Genomic DNA, 19,512 nt, shown 5'->3' on the forward strand with positions numbered 1-19,512 from the left:
CATGTCCTGGGTGGTTTCTCTAAAAGTATCTGTGTACTGTGGGGATTCTAAACACGTTCGTAGAGATATGTCAGATTTTGCATCTTGGCTGTGTGTTGTTGCACAAATCAAACAATGATGTGGGAATCAACCATCAACCCCTTAAAAAGCCTCTGTAGCTCTTTGTTGGCTTTCATAACCTTGGGCTTTGTTCAGCATTCATCCAGCACATATTGAGTGTACCTACAAACTAACTCCAGGAATGTGATTCCTGTAATTCCCAGAATCCCCTAAGTGAAGCAGGGGATTCTGGGAATTACAGGAATTTCAAAATCTTTCTGCAGGATATAGATATATAACATATAATACAGGAATCTTTCTAAATTTAAGAACTAAATAGAAAATGCTTTGTCCGCAGTGATCTGACATTTGATGGTTTGGAACATCACTTTCTGCCAGGTCTTTCAAATGCATTCAGATATAATACTGCCCTTCTTGCCCACAAATAGAGTGGAGAAAGCAGCTCCTAGCTGAGGCAGTGAGTGATAGGCATTTCCCAGTTTATAGACATGCCTGTAGGGTGTCACATCTGTAGTCACACCAAATCAGTGTAGAGCTGCTTATCTCAGCAGTAGGCAGTGAACTTTACTTTTTTTTTCCCCTGTGTTGTTTATAGGCAAATAGTAAGCAAATTTAAGATGGGTAGAATTTTGCAAAAGTGGCGTATTTTTAACACAAAAGCTAGCAGCTGAGCAAGAAGCTAGCTGTCTCCTGCAAGGCAGAGAGACCCACCATCTTCTGAATATAGTGTTGCCCAACTTTTTTTTTTTTTTGATTGCAAAATAACATCTTCTATAACCACATTTTTGGAAGGAACTGAACTGTTTTCTGGAACTCAAAACAAAGAAAGACATCAAACCAAAAATATTATTCTAAGCAAAGTCTTGCTGTGAAAATCCTCTGTTGAAATGCTAAAGGTTAGCAAAGTTTCAAGCATTAGAAAGCATTGCCAAAAATCACTACTATCTGCTCTCATAATATGATTTTCCATGTTGATGGTTGGGTTGTTTGGGTTTTTTTTTTTGACTGATGAATATGCAGCTATGGGTAAATCTAAATCTAAATCTAAATCATACTTGATCAGGCCCCATGGAAAATTAACAAAGTTTTCTGCCTGACAGACATGGGTACTTTGTTCCAGTATGCTAGAGGAAAGAGTAGGCACTCCAAACTTACTTCTTGTATTTATTTAGGATTGCCCCTGTGATTTTCAGCAGGGACAGGACTAGGACTTAAGCTCCTTGTGCACACCAAATGGAAGTGTCTGCCAGATCCCAGTCTGTTCCCTGGCTGTCCCATGTCCTTTGTGCCAGGGTTGGTTGGAGGGGATGACTTAGTCTTAGTTTGAATGGCACCATTCCTTTGGAAATACTGGGACAATGTTTTAGAAGGAGGCCCCAGGAGCTTAAGGAGATGAGTGGTGATGATGAGCTGAGAAGCCTCACAACAAAGAGGAGGCTGAGGAGGAACTTGAATTTATGGATTCCTGGACACATAAGACATTTCATGACCCAAGGAATTTTTCAGTCACACAAGAAAGGTCTGAGAACTAGACCATGAACTCACATTCACACTGCAAGAAGAAATCAGTGAATCTTAATTAGGACAAAATCAAGCATGAAATAGATGTAGCATATCTTGGATGGATACAGTCTTCTAAACAGCAGGAAAACAGTGTGTGCCTCTTAACTGAATTTAAATACAGCCAAGTGAAATTTTTGTGTTAAAATACCATCCAGAGTTTGCTGTTTCCCTTTTTATTTTTGTGGAGATAAAAGAATAGCTGGAAGAAGCATTAATGGATTTTACTGAGTGATTTAAATGTAGATGTGAAGTGCAAATAATTGAAATACAGGTCTTTGCAGATGGTGGCCATCACATGTCAAAAGTTTTCAGTCATCACTATAACCTGGCAAAGAGATGGTGCAAGAAAACAGACCGGGTCCTCCATCCTGGTGGTTGCAGAGTAGTGCAGGAGCATTGAGAGGAATCCTCAGGGGTTATGTTTATTTAGATCTGGAACTTTTAAAGCATCGGTCATGTAAATTTTGGCCATCTAGACCACACGTTTCTGTGGGAATAAGATGCCTGAATACTTTTTAAAACTTCTTTGAAATGATTGTGACTGCACTTGTGGTGAAGACTGAATCACAGCTTTGGAGGGTATTTATTCTATCTTTTGGCTCTGGGACAGCTTTTACCCAGTCATAGCAAAATTTGTGGGTAGAACAAAATTTGTAACTAACTTCTAATAAAATTTACCTTCATAGGGTTTTAATATCGTATCTTTTTTTTTGTTATATTACTGCAGGTTTGGTTCTGATGAGTTGAAAAAACAGTTCCTCGTACCAACTATAGCTGGTGATTTTGTGGCTTGCTTGGGAATCAGTGAAACTGGAGCTGGGTCAGATGTCGCAAGTAAGTTAACCTAGCAAACAGTCAGTTTTAGACAGCCTGATGTTTTAATGGAAATAATCTGTTTTTCCTGACCCTTCACTTTGCCCCATCCTTTGTAAGAAACAAAAGGAAGGAAAGTCTGGTGTGGTGAGTGCAAAAAGTAACATTCCAGGAATACAACACATCCTTCTCATGCATCCAAAAGCAATCAATTTTAACGTATTTGTCAGGTGAATCAATGCAGTAACCCTGTATAGGCTGAGCACAACAGATTTTGTGCTGGCCCCAGTTTTCTTCCAGTGCTGTCCTGCTCTGTGCAGGCTCACAGCTGGCAGGAGCACTCCAGCCCCTCATCAGCTGCGCAGCCACATTCAGTCATGCAGCTCTGGATGTACTGACAGGAACAGAACCCGTTCAGCTGGACTAGAACTGGGCTGCCTTGACAAAGACCTCTCCACTGAATGGGGGAAAACTACAGAGCCTCTCTGATCTGAAAATGATGGCATCACTTTCAGAATGATTTCCTCTTGTTCATCCTTACTTCACCTCGGCCCCCTTTCTGTCATTCCTGTGAAGAAAAATATCTCTCAATTGGTGATTGCTTTATTTAGAGCTAATGAAGAATTTGCAATGTCAAATCTATTATCTTTATCTATTATCTTTTTTTTTTGTTTAGTGCAAGAATATGTTTAGAAACCAGGACAAATTAAACTATTATTCTGAGGCGTCTGAGGCAGTAAAAAATTTTAAAAATTAAATCAAAACAGATACAGTAGAAAAAGAAAATATATCTCCTCTGATGATGAACCATGGACTTCACGGAAAAGGGAATGATAAGTGACCACTTTTAGAGGTTTGCTTGTTGGACAGAGCCTGGCCAAGTTGACCGTATTGTGTTCTTACAAGCTTACAATGTATGACAGACATTTTTTATCCGAGGAATCCTATATTCATCTCCATGAGCAAACCCCTGTTGTTTTTTCAAGGCAAACAGATGAACATCCAGTGCTCAAGCAAGGTTGCAGCAGGTAGATTTAAAGAATGTTAATGTGGATAATGAAATAATGGCACTAAATCTTCCTGCATATTTATTGCTGTTTTCCTTTCTGGGTTAATTGAATTTATTCATAAGAAGAATTCCATAATTTTAGTAGACATGTTTATTAAATATTACTTATTAATAATACTTAATAATTATAAACAATAAATTTAAAATATTAAATTTCAATATTATTTAAACTGCATTATTGCTTATTATAATTTAAATATTATTAGGATTTAAATAATAAATCTTATAATAGCACCTAATAATTTGTATATTAAAGTAATTATAAATTTGAATTTTGCTAATATAAGAAATATAACATCATTTATTTTAATAAACACCTCTCTAGTTTAATTAGATAACCATCAGAAAATTCTAAATAGGAATTTAATTTTTTTGATGCAGTATTCCAGATAATAAATAACATAAATATTCCTTGAACAGCGTCTTGTTTATCATCTAGTTAAAGTGGTATGATACACTTAGATGAATGCTGTTAAAAACCAATTTGGAATCAAAGAGGATTATCTACTGAATCTATGCTGCAGCTTGGAGACACACTGCAGGATGAAATGAAAATACTTTTTCCCCTGTCCTGGAAGATTTGATCCCCGATATAAATGCCAAATCCAGTTTACAGTGCTTCTGAAGGACAATTAAAGGGACAATTTTGGTATGAGCAACAATAGTTTGCCTTCTGAGTTGCACCATTCTGCACCATCTCCAGATGGCCCAGCTGTAAAGCAGACTGAGGTGTGTGAAACTGCACTTGGTGCTTCCTTTTGTTGCTCATGCTATTGGGATGTTTGTGTCCCTAAGAGAAGTGAAGGGACATGGCATCTGTTCACATGTGAAAGTCGGGGATGTGCTTCTGCCATGTCAGCCAGTGTATTTTAACCTGAAGAATGACACAGAGTAAGGTATCTCTAACATTTTTTCCTGCAGTTCCAAAATTACTGAAGGTGATATGAACTCAGAAAACAAAAGCAATGTTTACATGAGAACTGAAATGTGCCTCAAACTAATTTATTCAGAATTCAACAGAACAAAAAGGACTGTGTATATTAGTCTAATACAAAATTCATGTCAATTTGAAGGAACACCGGTCTTCTTTCAAGTGTAGTTATTTCATATTGTCCATAGTTGCGACCATGTGCACCAAAACTAGCACAGAGCTGGCTTGAGAAGAAAAACAGAACAGTACAGATGATACAAAAGTGTGTTTAATTTCAGGATTCTGGTACTACAAAGCATAAACATTTGTGTCAGTTTGAATGATATTGTCTCATTCTATCTCACTCCAATTCCACAATTTATAGAATGTTATCTGTGGGTATATATAAAACCACATAATGGAAAACACTTTTCTCACACACATCCTCTGTCTTCAGGTTATGTTCAGGTATCTGCAGCTAGCAACACTGTTCATGTCTACCTCTTCTACATAAATATCCTGCCCCATTTTGTCTCCAGCCTTTCTGCTTTTCTGGATTGAGTTTGTCTTTTCTGAGCATAAAACCCCAGAATTCTGCATGGTGTCCATAATGGCACAAATACATTTCCAACTCTGGCAGAAGTGTTACTGTCCAATACATGATGTTACACAACAGCTTGCAGGCTTGTGAATCCTGTGATTAACTGTGGATCATCCTCATTACCAGTTTGCTATTGAAACACTGCAGGATTTAGCAATCACTTTTACTACTTCGTGTCTGAGTACTTGTACTTGCCATGTTGAATTTGAAAACTCAAGATCATTCCTTTCTTGCTGGGCCGTACTTCAGTTGTCTGTGTTGGTGATGTCTCCCAAGTTTGTGTCACAGACAAATTTAATTAGTGTATTCCTGTCCTTTTAAAGATCATTAATGCAAATATTCAGTAGGTTTTGTCCAGAGGCTGATATCCAGCGAGGGGCTTAACAAGTACTCTCCCTGCACATCAGAATTTCTTCTTTTAATGTAACCTGATGCAATTTCTGCTTTGCCAAGTTCCTTATGTGCATTTCCATTTTTGTCCTAATTCTTGTATTTTCAAATTTTAACTCATAGTTACCTAGTAGTATCAATTTCACTTACTTGGGTCCAATAGGATTTTTCTCTAGAAAATCCTATTTAATAATAACCAGGTTGGGTTTAAATAAGATACCATGGGTAAATTGAATTCTCTTTTATTTCCAAATGTATTTTGGGGTTGTGCAGATTGCCAAAACCAAAAACCTCTGTTTTCACTAATTTCAGTCTTTCTTGTACGCGTTTTGCTTTGTCAACCATATTTGAATCTGTCTGTAATCTCCTGTGAAATATTTCTTTTTTTTAAGTATCCTCTATGTGCCTCATTTTTCCCCATTCTCTTGTCATTTCTATGGCTGAAACAGTTTTGTTTGCCACCACAGTCTTCTTTGATTTTGTTGGTTTTGATCTGCAAGATTTAACCTAGTTCAACCTATTTTAATACTTATATTCCAAACTCCAAATTGTAGCTTACTTTCATCATTAATCTTGTTCATTTCCTGCAAGTCATTTCCTGGTTTTTGAAGTGATTATTCATTCAGTTAGACTTGAAGGTATTTCTTTGAAGTTTTTCCTATGCTGATGAAAATTAAGATATGTGTTCTTCATATTTTACTTTAAGGATGTGTGTTGCTTATCTTTGACTGTAATATTGACCTTAAAAGTTGAAGTCAACCTTACCTTTAGTCAGATCTATTTGAGTGCATGGCTGGACTCGAGTGTAGAGAAGAAAATTGAGGCTTGAGTAATTGTGATTTGAACAGTGATGTGACCCGCCCTCATTGCTTATAGGGCACCAGCTGTATCATTCACCTCTGATGATGCCTTGTGCTCTTTCCTAGAAGGGCTCCTCAGAGAATGCTGTGCAAGAGGTTGTGAGAGTCAGAGGTGTGTGCCTGCAAAAATTAGTTTTGGAGCACCCACTGAAGTAGCCTTTTCCCAGAGATATGCTTTGTCAGGAAAAAGAATTAGTCAAATATTCCAAATTATCTTCATAGCCATATTCCTGAGTCCACTTGACCATAGTAAATTGTTAAGTAGGTTTCCAAAGCCTGCTATATTTTAAACATAAAACTTATGTATTGATCTGATCATCTTTCTTAATCATCTCTAATTAAAGAGAATCAGTTCTTCACAAGATCATTTGAAATAGTTGTTTCTCAAGTGTTTGAAGCAAACTGTGAACAATTGAATCTGGAGTACTTGAACTTTCTCGTTAGTAAGGCATTTGTTCTTTAATCTGTATTTGGGTGGTTAGGCCCCTGTGTCGCCATGCCTGCAAGAACTATTTACATTTGTGGTAACATCACAGTGCTCATTGTTCCTTTGCAGGCCTTCTATGGGACTTCTATCTAATCTCTTCAGTAGCTGTTCCACAACAAAGGGATGTATGATGTAAATCACTGTGTATGCTCCCATCCTTGTCACACCATTTCAGTACAGTCATATTCCTTATTCCAGCTCTTGTGTGTCCTTCCATTATTATTTAGTCTCCATGTATGTGAGTGTCCAATGTCTGTGTCCATGTATTATGAGTGCCAGTACTTTAGATTACTTAAGCTTCTTGGCATTCATTATTATACAAATTTCGTATCGAGTCCCTTGGACAGATTTGCCACAGTCTTTTTCTGTGTCTGCTGGTTTTATCCACATGATTAACAACTCTTTCCCTGTTTACGTTCCTTTAGCCATAGCTAAATCCCATACTTCCTTATTTTATACCTTATATAATTTTCTCCCATTATTTTTCTCCTGTGCCTTCATTAACAAGAAAAATTTTCAGCTGTGCTGACCTCAGTCCCAGTTTACCTCCTAAATGAAGGTCAGATACTTGGGTTTGCTTTTGGTTTATGTTTAGAGCCCCAGGGAAGAATGTGCATGTGCAGACTGAGGTGATTGTGTGTGAAAGTGTAACCAGATGATTTAAACATGCCTGCCCACTCCACTTGGTGTCTGACTCCTACCCTCCAAGTCTATGATCCCCCTTCAGTGGATGGTCTCTCTTGAATTTCATAGTCTTGTTAGATTCACAGGTGCTGTTAGGAGTGTGGCTAGGTTCTTTTATACCATCCCCTACTTACAGCTGGATATCTTTTGGAGAGTCTTCATCAACTGGGGCTCTTGTCAAAGTTCAATTGCAGGGAAAAGAAGGGAGCCCTTTGGAAACTCTGCTGGAGGATAAATAATAGCTAATGATTCTCTCTGGCTGGCTGTTGCAGGTAGGGCTGTTTGCAGCATGATGTGAACCATTGCAGATGAAAATAAGATTCTTTTTTGCCAGGGTGTATAAATAGCAGGTATTTAGAAGTCCTTCATGTCCACACACTCATTGCATTCAGACTTGGCCTTCAGTAGTAGTTTACCAGCTTTGAAGGTATTGCAGAACTGTGACCAAGAGCATGCAGGAAATGCATGTTGATTTATGTCTATGCATTAACAGGTACCGAGGCTTGTGTTTGTTTAAGTCATGACTCTGGAATTAATGGACTCCTCAGGACTAAGGCACACAGTAAGAGAAACTCTAACAGATCACCTCACAGTGAAATGCTTCTCTCCCAAGTTTTTGACCACCACATTTACTTAGGAAGTTTTCTGCTGTCATCCACTGGGATGAAGACTCCACCTAAAGGAAGGTGGGAGAAGTGGTCCTGTTTCCCTGGCTTGCCTTCCAAGAGTTTTCTAGACAGCTTTGCCTTATGGCCTGGAAGGGTTATAGGACAGGGGAGTATGAGGGAGAACTGAATGGTTTTCTGTCTTGAGAGCAAAGGAATGACCCTGACAGTCATACCTGGATTGATATACCCCTCCTTCACAAGAATAACCTTTCATTTCCTGTGTTTTGAAATAGATATCAAGACAACGGCCGTGAGAAAGGGCGATGAGTATGTCATAAATGGTGGTAAGATGTGGATTACGTCCGGGAGCCAGGCAGACTGGATGTGCCTCCTGGCAAACACCAGCGAAGGACCTCCCCATCAAAATAAATCTCTCATATGTCTGCCAATGAATCTGCCTGGTAAGAACACAGAACTCTTTGCCTTCTCATTTGATTTTATTGGTGTTCTTTGCATGCCTAATACAAGAAGGAAAGGTGTTTAACCAGAAATATATTTAGAGAAGTTGTTCAGATACATTTTCATGGCAATGATTCATATGCATATGAAAATGAAAGAATAAAGAGTTTAGAGATGTCAAACTTGGGAAATACCTCTCAGGCCTGGTGGGCTTGCTGAAGAGAATTGCAGGCATATTTAGAGTGTTTCATGGCTATGCTGTGCAAAGGGATCCCTTCACCAGGGCTCTATTACCAGTTAAATTAAAAAAATAGTATAAGAGTTAAATGTGGGCTAGAGTGAAAGATTCAAATATCCTGGAAGTAAGGACTTGGTTTTGAATAAGACAAGCAATTCTGCTAAAGACATGGAAGAAATACTTCCTGAGCTAAGACTACCAGTTTCAGTGGTACATCCACACAGTGTCTGTTCCTGAGTAACCTGCAGACCTCACAGAATGCACGAGTGCTGTATGCATAGAGAACATCATCCAGAGAGGATGCAGTTAAGATTGTGCTGGTGGGGATCTTTTAAAGTTTTGATGCCTGCTCAAAAGTTTTTAAACCTTTTCAGTTTTAACTCATTTTAATATTTAAAAATATAGAACATATAAATTTATGCTCTATATTATATATAGTATATTTAATGCTTAATTTTTAAAGTTAATGTTTATTTTATGCAAACAAACAGTTTAATACAATTTAATAGTTATTAAATTCAGACTAATGTCTATTAATGTATTTATATATAAGATATTTATACTCAGGGCTCTTTTGTTCATTCAATTCAGAGTATTTTGCATACAAAATGTGCCATTATTGGCCTTTCACATGTAGGAACACCACTATAACAGTGAAGGGAATGAATCTGTGTTCACTTAATGGATTAGACTGAGAACAAAACCCAGGTCTTCACTGTTGCAAAAGAGGATGATGAGAGCTTCTTAAGGGAATGTCTTTTAAATGAATTTAAGCATGGAATAAGTCAAGCAAGTGAATTGCCTTGGGAATCAAGCAGGTTCTGAGTGAACTGTGAGCTTCTACTACTTCTGCTCATGCAAGACAGGCTTTGAATGGGTGCTCATGGAAGACAGACCTGAGCTGCTTCACTGCTTGTGAACTTCATCCTTATTGAGAAGTGATGAGCAAACATGTAACTTACAGCCAGAATTGCTCTGAATTTCCACGTCAATTTACTATTCAGCCATCTGCTGATAAAAGAATCAAGTCCTTCTAGTGATTTTTCATGGACAGGTCAGAATGCAAATGCAGTACTTCTTCTCTGAGATCAGTCTTCCTAAAACAACAAAGCAGCTGACCCACAGTTGGTGGCAGATAAAATACACAGAAATTTACTTAAAGGTTTTCAGCTACTTGGCTTATTCCAAAAAGACATGAGTTGTCATAGCTCTAGGAGTGGGGAGATGTTAGATCTCACAGCCTACATGCAGACCTTCTTTACCTGCATTAAATAGATTTAGAGTAGAAAAATTGTCTGAGACACCTTATTCTGATCTGCAGAAGTGTAGAAGTCTTCCTAGGAACAAAATTCGTGCCCCTCAAAATGCATGTGTTCTAATTCTTCTGTGATGAACACATATTTATCTCCAAAGGGGTCACAGTACCAAGATTGGTGACCTTTTGAAATGAAGTATTAAGGCTGTTGATTGTGCTCTGTGGGTGAGTCATATCAGAAGTGAGATTTTCAGGAAACTCCATCTGGTTTGATACATCCTAAGGATGTCTGTCTGCTAAAGATTGTGCTCCGTGGAGGGCGGCAGAGCAAGGCTGTACGGGAAGTGTCTGGAGGACATCACGGAATGATGCACTCTCAAACGTCCGGGGATGTATGTGTGTCAAAGCTCAAAAACAGCTGCAATGGAGAGCAAATGTGCTGTGTCTGACTCACCTCTGCAGGCACCAGCCTATAAGTCTGGGGAAGGAAGGATCTGTGGTGTATTTTTGCTAAAAATCTAAGTTGTTTTGTATTTATATCGTGTGGTGGGGGAAAAAAAGAGAGAGAGAAAAAAATTCCAAGTTTGAAAATGAATTACTAATTTCAACAATTGATAATTTATTGGATAGACAAAGTAGGATTTGCTTCTACTAATTTTAGGTATATATACTCACTAATCTAGGCTGAAGCAAATCATGGTCTAGATTTGACAGACATTGCTGAATACATTTCTCATAAAGGAAGTTTGGATAACAGCACCATGGATCCACAATAAATATCCAAATTAGGTGAATACTCCTCATGCAATAACAATGTCTTAAAAAAGCAGCTGAATTTTTCATATAATGAAAGAGAATCTAGCACATTGCAAAATGTCTGTGTGTAAAGTATATAGACAAATGGCTTGCAGCCCTGATATGGTAACTGTTTTGTCCTCTGGTTTGTCCTCTGAGTCCTCAGATAGCTCTAGGGGAGATTGCAAGGAGGAGTTAATAAGGAGAAGAGCAACCATGAAAAGAGAAAGGGTGTGTTTCTTGGATTGCAATTTAAAATGTGTCTGTTTCCATTTGTAATGGCACTAAATGGTGTCAGGAGAGAGCAACTGCCTTTTTCTCAAGATAGAATACAGGAAATAAAAGAGATTGTCAGAAGGCTGGAGGACTGGGAGAAAATGAAAAATCAAAGATGCTTGGGAAGAACTGCCCAGGCAGAGAAATAGCAATCCATCTCAATGATACTGGTGCAAGTAGCTCAAATGGCTCTGTTACAGTGATTCTAGTAAGTCATGTGCTTGGCCTTGTTAAATTCAGATTTGTGAGTTATTGTGTGTAATTTATTTAATACAGATGAACTCCGGGACTTATCTGGGCCAGTAATTTCTACTGCTGCTGGTAATTTCTCATTTGTAGTACCCCTTAGGAAGAGAAGGAAGATAATTACATGAAGGGAGGTTTTGATGCCCCCATAGTGGCCAAAGAGATGATTATGTATGATTGTCTTCCACAATGTAAAGCATAGCCTCAGAAGGGGCACCCCATGAGACTGATGCAGCTTGGTCTCCTTGTGGGTGAGAACCATGAATTAAGAGCAAGTGAAACTGGTAGGGCATGACAAAGGGGGATGCTGCTGGACCCAGGAAAATTGAACCCCAACCCAATCTGCAAGAATTACAGACAGAAATCATCAGCACATTTAGCTCACTAACCAAGCCTGTAAGAGCTTTCTTCAGTGGTATTTGCTGTATGTGGATCTGGGAAGTAAACAACGGGATTAATTTAGCAATGTAATAATGAACTGGCAGCAGTTTTGCTTTCTTGAGGAGAGTCCTTTTAAACCACCCACTAACAAGAGCAGTAAGTACATCTTCATGTGATTACATAAAGCCAGTTGGCTTTAGATCATACATGATCTCTGCAATTCTCACAGAAACCAAATAACAGTATTCCAATGGGAAACAATGTTCCTGATTTCATCTGGGCTTCTAAATTGCTCAGTGTGTGGTTATTTAGCTATGTTTTTAATATGGAAACAAACCACAAATGATTTTTTGGCTGACTGAGTACAAATTACTGGATAATTTTCAATTCAAAAGTCAAGAATTCTTATACGGCTGTCCTGATTTTACTCTTGCATTGATCATATATCAAAGCAAGTCTTCCTAATACATAATCTGTTTACAGCTTGGTTGGTGGAGAAAAAATCTTGAGTGGAACTTGTGGAAGTTTATGTGAACATTGTTCTCAGAGAAGTCTTGGCATTTGTAAATAATGTCAGTGTTTCATCTCTGTGAAGAGATGAAAATTTCCATAACCTTATTTAGTGCAGCCAGAGAGAGTAAATTTGAAGGAAATGACTACCAACTTCTGCCTACAAAACCAAAGTAATTTTCATACGTCTGAAGGCCTCCTTTGAGTAAAGGATGAGATGTCTGTATTAGTTCAGAAAGAGATATTTTCTGAAAGTTGTGAAGAATAGCAAGATATGAACAAGTACAGAAGAACAAGAACAGTCTGTGTGGTGACCAACCAGGTTCTACTGACCCATGCCAGAGAGCAGTAGAGGACTGAAAACGAATAAAGAGGAAAATAACAACAGAATACCTTCTCATCACAAAGCTGGTTGGAATAACATGGACATGAGTAGTAAAAAGCTTTGGTTATCTGACAAAGATACATATGCTGACTTGGAGGACTGTTTTGCTATACATACAGGCTCGTCAGATGTAATTAACGTATTATGCACAAATCCTTATGCCTGGTTGTTGTCCTCCTTTTGCTTTTGAAACATTCTTGACTTTCACCCGGAATATTTGAATTAGCTCCAGATCAACAGGGAGACAAAAGCTGAAGACAGGAGAAATGCCAGGGGAAAACAGTGGGTGCCTGTTAAACTCTGGTGGCACAGGGGTGAGCCATGTTTGCATCTGAACAACAGCAGGGAAGAACTTGTAGCTATGAGAAAACAAACAAACACCATGTCCTGCCCAGGGTGACGAGGTAGCTGAACCCTCATGTGGCCAGACCTAAATGAACCAGGTTCATCTTCAACAGACCAATGCACGTGGGGTCAGAGTCAGTGCTGTGTAGAGAGAGTCTGTGGGGACCCAAACTCTCCTCACAAACATACACACATGAAAACTGAGTGATCACTGTACCAGAAAAAAATCAGCATAGGCTAGGAAAGGGAGGATAAATGAAGAAGAGAGGGAAGGAACAGGATTTCCAGGAGGAGAAATACACTTAGCTGCAGCCTAAAATGTAGCTCTGTTTTTGTCCTTACTGAATATTTGTGTACGGTTTCATAGCAGTGCAGGCACTCAGCAAATATTGCCAAATTGAATTTCAGCACTTTATTGTAATGCTAGATAAAAATCAAACACAAACAAATAAAATTGCATTGTTTGAGGACCTGTGTGGAGTAAGATTATTACGACTAGTAAATATTTATTATTTGGGGATATAATGAAAAGGGGGACTTTTACGTTTAAAGTTTCTGATTTTCTGGTTTAATAAAGTGGAAAAACCTTTTAAAATAGGATCTGGGCCATTTCATTCCAGAATACTGTTATGTTTTTCCTGAAGGTAGATTGCACTGTTGTCTTGGAACGTACATTCACATCTGCAGACTCTTCCTTCTGAAAACATTGTATTTGTTCATAGTGCTTCTATTTTTTATGGTCTTTCTCATGCACCTTTCTCTTCAGGCATTCATGTTGCTAAAAAGATAGACAAACTGGGCATGAGGTCATCGGACACAGCTCAGATCTTTTTTGAAGATGTAAGGGTCCCCTGCAAGAACCTCATCGGTGAGGAAGGAAACGGTTTTACATACCAGATGTTGCAATTCCAAGAAGAGCGGCTGTGGGGAGTAGCCAGTGGTAAGTCATCATTTGTGCTTCTGCAGGGACACAGGGGTCACTCTTTGCATGACTAACAGCACTTTTCTTTTCTTGTAAGTTGCAACGATCTTTTAGGATCTGTTTTCGAAATCCGTCATAGCCTGGATACAGACGACATTCCCTTTCTGCAGAAAAATTCCTTTTTCTGTAAAAAAACCTGAGCAGAATATATTTTGTGAGCCATTGCAGACACTCTTTTTTGCCTTATTTATTTTTCTTGTTGCTACTCTGCAAAGAAATTATGGCATCATGTTATGTCTATTACAAATATAGTGCAAAGGCTATCAAAATATCAGCATGAAATAGAAGGATGGTGACTTTTCCTGTAGTACAGTGCATTATGATGCTGATCATGGATTTTAGAAAGGTAACTTATTGGCTCTGTAAAGTTAAGTGGCTCTTTCAGGATGTCGGAGCTTTGTTTTGCAAATCTGTTTTACCTCTGTACACTTTGGACATAAGTGGTACATTCCTTTCCCTGAAGTTATATTGTCACAGAGTTTATGTTACTCAGAACTCAGGCTGTACTCAAATCTATGTATTTGGGTTATATGGATTCTGTATATTCCAGGAAACCAGATCCAAGTCTGGATTGTCTACTTTCAGCCTGCAAACTTTTTCCCTACCCCTCAGTGTTTGGTTCTTTAAGTTAAATAGAATGTGGTTCACAGTAAGAAGATTGGTCCTCTTTAGATTCCAAGGTTGTTTAAATAATCTCACTGTATTCATGCTGCTGTGCACGTCCCAGTCTGTGTGTGGCTGGGGAATTAAGCATTCTAAGTGGTGTTTTGATTAAGTGAACAAATAAAATCACTCATTGTTTTGGGTTCATCACAGACCAAATATTTTGGAGTTCAAATGCCTTTAAAAAAAAACTCGTTTATTGAACTAAAGTTCTTAGTTCAGCCTGAGATAAATAGTACATGTGAGAGTAGTTTTAGCAAAGGACAGGAGGTTACACTTGCCAAGGGCGTAACTGCAGACTCAGGCAAGCAGCAGTTGTGATCCTACCACTGCTTCTCCTTTAATTGAGGTGTATACAGACTGCAAGGATGTGCATTGTGCATTTCTATGCTCAGTTTGAAGTCTAAATTAAACAAACCATGAGAAGCTCTGGGCTGCAGTGAGACTCCCCAGGCAGCATTAGTCATGCCCCAGGCAAAAGTGACGCGCATTGACAGCATCAGTGCACAAAGCCTGGCAGGTTAGATCACTCCTGCTAGAACCACAGGCAGCTTGGTACTGTCCAGTCTTGCACAACTGCCCGGCTGTCACTGTGCTCTGCCAGGAACTGGAACACCAGGTTTCAATTCCTTTTTTTGTCCACAACAATGCAGCAGGAGCAGGTGAACCCTTGCCCTGGATGGCAGCCTGGGAAGGGCCTCTCTCCTTGCCTGCTGTGGCCAGGCAGGGCCAGCAGGGAGGAAGAGTCTGGGAGCTCTCCAAGGAGAGGGAGCTGCTTTCTGCAGTGGCTACTGTGTAAACCTTGCTGGACCCCTTGGGTTTGCTTTTTTTCAACTACCTGATATAAAATACATAAAAGCATTGGCAGCAGAGACAAGACCCATGGTTTGGGCCAAGCTGCAAACTTCAGAGATCACCAATTGTGGTAAACAAGAAAAAGAGTAACCAGTGTTCAGAAGGGAGCCCAGTACTCAATGGGTGCAGTTTGTTGTATCACAGCATCTAGAGGCGTTAACTTCCCGTCCTGAAAATAGTTTCACATACGTTCAACCATGACTGCTCAGGTGAAGGCTCAGATGTGTGAAACCATTTAAGTGCCTTTAAGTGCCTTAGATCTGCATGTTTAATCCTGGTCTTCACTTCTGCCCCTCAGTAGGACATTTCTGCTCCTTCCCAGTTCATGACTGTGACATTGAAAATCATCAGTCTGCTTTTAAATGCTTTAGGGACCAGTCCTGGGATCCTCACTTTCACTGCTTCCTTTAACTTGGAAAAGGCAGTTGACTAGTCTGTTTTTCCTTTCTGGGAGTTATTTTGTTGTGTTTGGGGTTCTTTGTTCTGTTTCTCTTTGTTTGGTGGGGGGTTTATGTATTTTTAGTTTCAAGTATCACATGCTCTAGACTTCTTTTATTTTGTTTATTAATTATAACATATAACAATAATTTTGTTTATTAATTATCTTCTTGGTGGCCAGTATCTTTCTTTACTTGGTTTTTTTTTTCTTTTAAAATCTATTTTCAGTCAAACAGGTTTAAAATACAAATGGAAAACTACCTTCCTGGAATTGCAAAATTTGCTCCCAGGTGTGGTCTCTTCTTCTCAGTGACATATCATCAAAGGCATTGGTCAAAGTCACTGTGGTTCTTGCTTCACTGAAAGAAAAAAGGTGCCACGAGTCTCCTGTGTTGTGACACTTGGTAAACACTGTCCGTTTGAGGGCCTGTTGCACTGATCACAGGAAAAGAATGTTGCTATGGCAAAAAAAGCAAACAGTTGTCCTGTGAATTGCTTAACTCAGAGACAAAGAGGGAGTTCAGCATACATATGGGAGCAGAATGGCACTTTTCTAATGAATTCTATTTGCTCCTGCAACTTCAGTTTTATGAGCACCATTGAGTCATGGCCAGTAAGCAAGATGACAGATCCTTTTGCATGGGCAACACATATCCTTAAGAATCAGATTGCTCAGCTTAGAGCTCACTGTACATTTCATTAGAGAATGATCAGTCACAGCCTAGGAAAAAAATAATAATTTCATTTTCTTTTGAGAGGAAACACAGCAATAAGACAAAATGTCTTTACAGTGAGCAGAAATTTTAAGTGGAATTATATAAGTTGGATGGAGATACGAGGAAAAGATTATTCTGCATTGGCAACTTCAAGTTCTTTCACAATTCTCAGCTGTGTGGTAGGCCACGCATTCCTTAGGCTGCCCTAGTGACATTTCCTGCATGTGCTGTCAGTTGAAACCCATGGGGCTAAGTTTGTCTGAGGATGTGGGGAACATTGTATAAAAAAAGGAAACAAATACACAGAAAAAGGGGGGGGGTTCCTTATTATGAATGGCATTTCTCTGAATTGGTATGACTGGGAAAGTGTTGTGCGCTGTTATCAGTGTGGCTGTTGGCTGTCATGCTATTCATGGTGTGCTGCATTTTGGTGCTGTTTGCTACACAGCCAGGCTTTGCCATGTTAGAGCTGTGCTCAGAGCTCTGAGTACCTGTCATCAGCATCACAGAATGGTTTGAGAAGGGACCTTTAAAGTTCATCACGTCCCACCCCTCCACCATGGGCAGAGACACCTTCATTAAACCAGGTTGCTCAAAGCCCCTCCGTCCTGGCCTTGAACATGTCCAGGGAATGGATGTGTCTTGGGGCACCCACAACTTCTCTGGGCAACATGTTCCCGTGTCTCACCACTCTCAAAAGACATTTCTTAGAATCATAAAATGACAGAATGGTTTGGGTTGGAAGGGACCCTAAAGATCATAAAGTTCCAGTTCCAAAACATTCTTACTTTTGTTCAATCTAAATCTACATTCTTTCATTTTAAAACCAGTCCCCCTTGTCCTGATACTCCAGGGTCTGGTAAAAACTCTGTCCCCATCTTTCTTATAAGCTCCCTTTATATATCAAAAGGCTGCAATAAGGCCTCACCAGAGCCTGCACTGCTCCATGCTGAACAACCCCAACACTCAGCCCGTCCTCATGGGAGAGGTGCTCCAGCCCTTTAATCTTCCTCAGGACCCTCCTCTGGATCTGCTGCAACAGATCAATGGCTGTTTTGTACTGTGGGCTCCAGAGCTGCATGCAGTACTCCAGATGGGGTCTCAGGAGAGACCTGATGGCCTCTTTTGAAGCAGCCCAGGACAGTCCTTAGATTTCGCAAATGACAGTTCCTGAAATAAGAAGAAGGGCAGTAATGGCAGCAAAGGAAACAGGAGAATGGATCAGCAGGGGCAGGAAGGAGGCTGTGAATTGGAAAGGTGGACACTATAAGAGCAGTTTTCCCAGAACCCCAGTCTGAGCCATGATGTGTGGTGACTGCCTGAGCAGAGTTTGACCAAAGTGCCTTCATGATCTTTAGACCTTTTGCAAGCAGGACCTGAACAGTTTCTGTCATGTTTCTTCCCACTTGATCTTGCTCCTGCCTCCTCTTTGCTGTTTCCTATCCCTCTTTCCCTGGTGCTGGGTGCTGGGAACCACACAAGCTGTGCTGGACCTTGTTGCACCGACAGACCAACACAAGATTAACCTCTTGTCTTTATCCCTTCCACCTCCCTTCTGCTCTCCTAGCACTAGCATTTACTGTTTAGTTTCCCACCCAGCAGCTCAGACTGCACTGTATTCTTCCCAGATTTCAGTCAGAGGGAAAGGGACAAGTGGTGCCTGGATACTCCTTGCTCTTTCCTTACATTTCTCAAGCTGGAGACCATTGACATACAAGTAAAAAAGCTGTTGGTGTTACACATGCTACAGTGTTGTGTGATATTGTCCTTTGGAAGGAGAGTATTTTTATTCAAGAGATGTTCCTGAAAACAGAAATTTATTTTCCTGTCCAGAAAGCCAGAATTTGGGTGACAACGTAGTGTGTTAACACAGAAGAAATGAGGACATTACTGTATATGCTCTTCTGAAAAATAACCATTGCAGTTAGTTGTATGATAAAGGAGGGGAAAATATTTAGATAATGAGAAAAGCTGATCACCCTATGGAATGTGGAGACATCATGTGAAAAATGGTGCTCTGTGGAAGTGATGGTGAATGATCATGGCAGGGACAATTGGTGGGATGCAGAGTCTACACAGGACAGCAGTACACAGATGAAATTTAATATAGCAGTGATCTTGAAAACAAAGTAAAAAGGTACATGGGACCACACCAGGCTCCTGCAAGGGACTATCATGTGAGTAACTCACAGGTAGGAAAAGGGATTTCATACTAGTTTGGCTTGGGTTTATTTTGCATTTCACATTCAGAGTTTTGTGGTTTAGACTTTAAATGCAAATGGATGTGGATATGCATATTTTTAAAAGAGAAAATGTGACCCTTCTCATACAGATAGTTTTGTGAAATCATGCCCTGCTGCTTGTCATAGTAACATGAGTCCATATTTGCCAAACAAAATTCTCCACACATTCTGTATCTGCTGTTATCCCAGCTACACTGCAAGGGACTGATAGGTTATTCATTCACTTCAAGGCCTTGGAAGGGAAACTTTTCCCTTTTTTTCTTGTTTAAAATGAGATTGCACAAAAAGCAGCAGCAAACTTTAAAGCATCGTCTGCTGCCTCTCTCACCTGTTTTACAGCAGTACCCTATTTTCATGCTGTTTCCATTAGAATTATTTAATGTTTTTTTAAAGTGGGTATGAATTTTTTTCCTCTAAGCTGGGATCACAGAACACAGATGTAATAAGCAGTCTATTTGTGTTCCTTCATCTCAGAATAGGTTTCTGTCTTTTCCCTGAAGGCTTTCTTCAATTTACATTTCTACAGTCTTCCTCACCAAGCACACTACACTGTCTGCCTTCAGATTTTGTTTCCAGGATTTAACAAACCTTCAGGACACAGGTAGCATGGAAAGTAGGAGTTGCCACAAGCTTTTGCTAGGGCCCTAAATGAGACACTAAGGATAAAGTTTACCTCATCG

General features: G+C 39.5%; 1 protein-coding gene across 1 annotated transcript in view; it reads left to right on the forward strand.

Annotated features, from left to right (window-relative positions):
* The window catches only part of LOC128935316 (probable acyl-CoA dehydrogenase 6), an 80,547-nt gene that overhangs the window by 47,420 nt on the left and 13,615 nt on the right, over positions 1-19,512 (forward strand). Inside the window, exons 4-6 of the mRNA XM_054273563.1 lie at positions 2,351-2,457; positions 8,339-8,506; positions 13,702-13,875. Of these exons, the coding sequence (XP_054129538.1) occupies positions 2,351-2,457; positions 8,339-8,506; positions 13,702-13,875 (449 nt within the window). The remainder of the gene's footprint in view (positions 1-2,350; positions 2,458-8,338; positions 8,507-13,701; positions 13,876-19,512) is intronic.

This window comes from Melozone crissalis, unplaced genomic scaffold (assembly GCF_028551555.1).
Source record: "Melozone crissalis strain CALT ecotype California unplaced genomic scaffold, PUWL_Pcris_2 ptg000016l_1, whole genome shotgun sequence".
In the NCBI taxonomy this organism is placed as follows: Eukaryota; Metazoa; Chordata; class Aves; order Passeriformes; family Passerellidae; genus Melozone; species Melozone crissalis.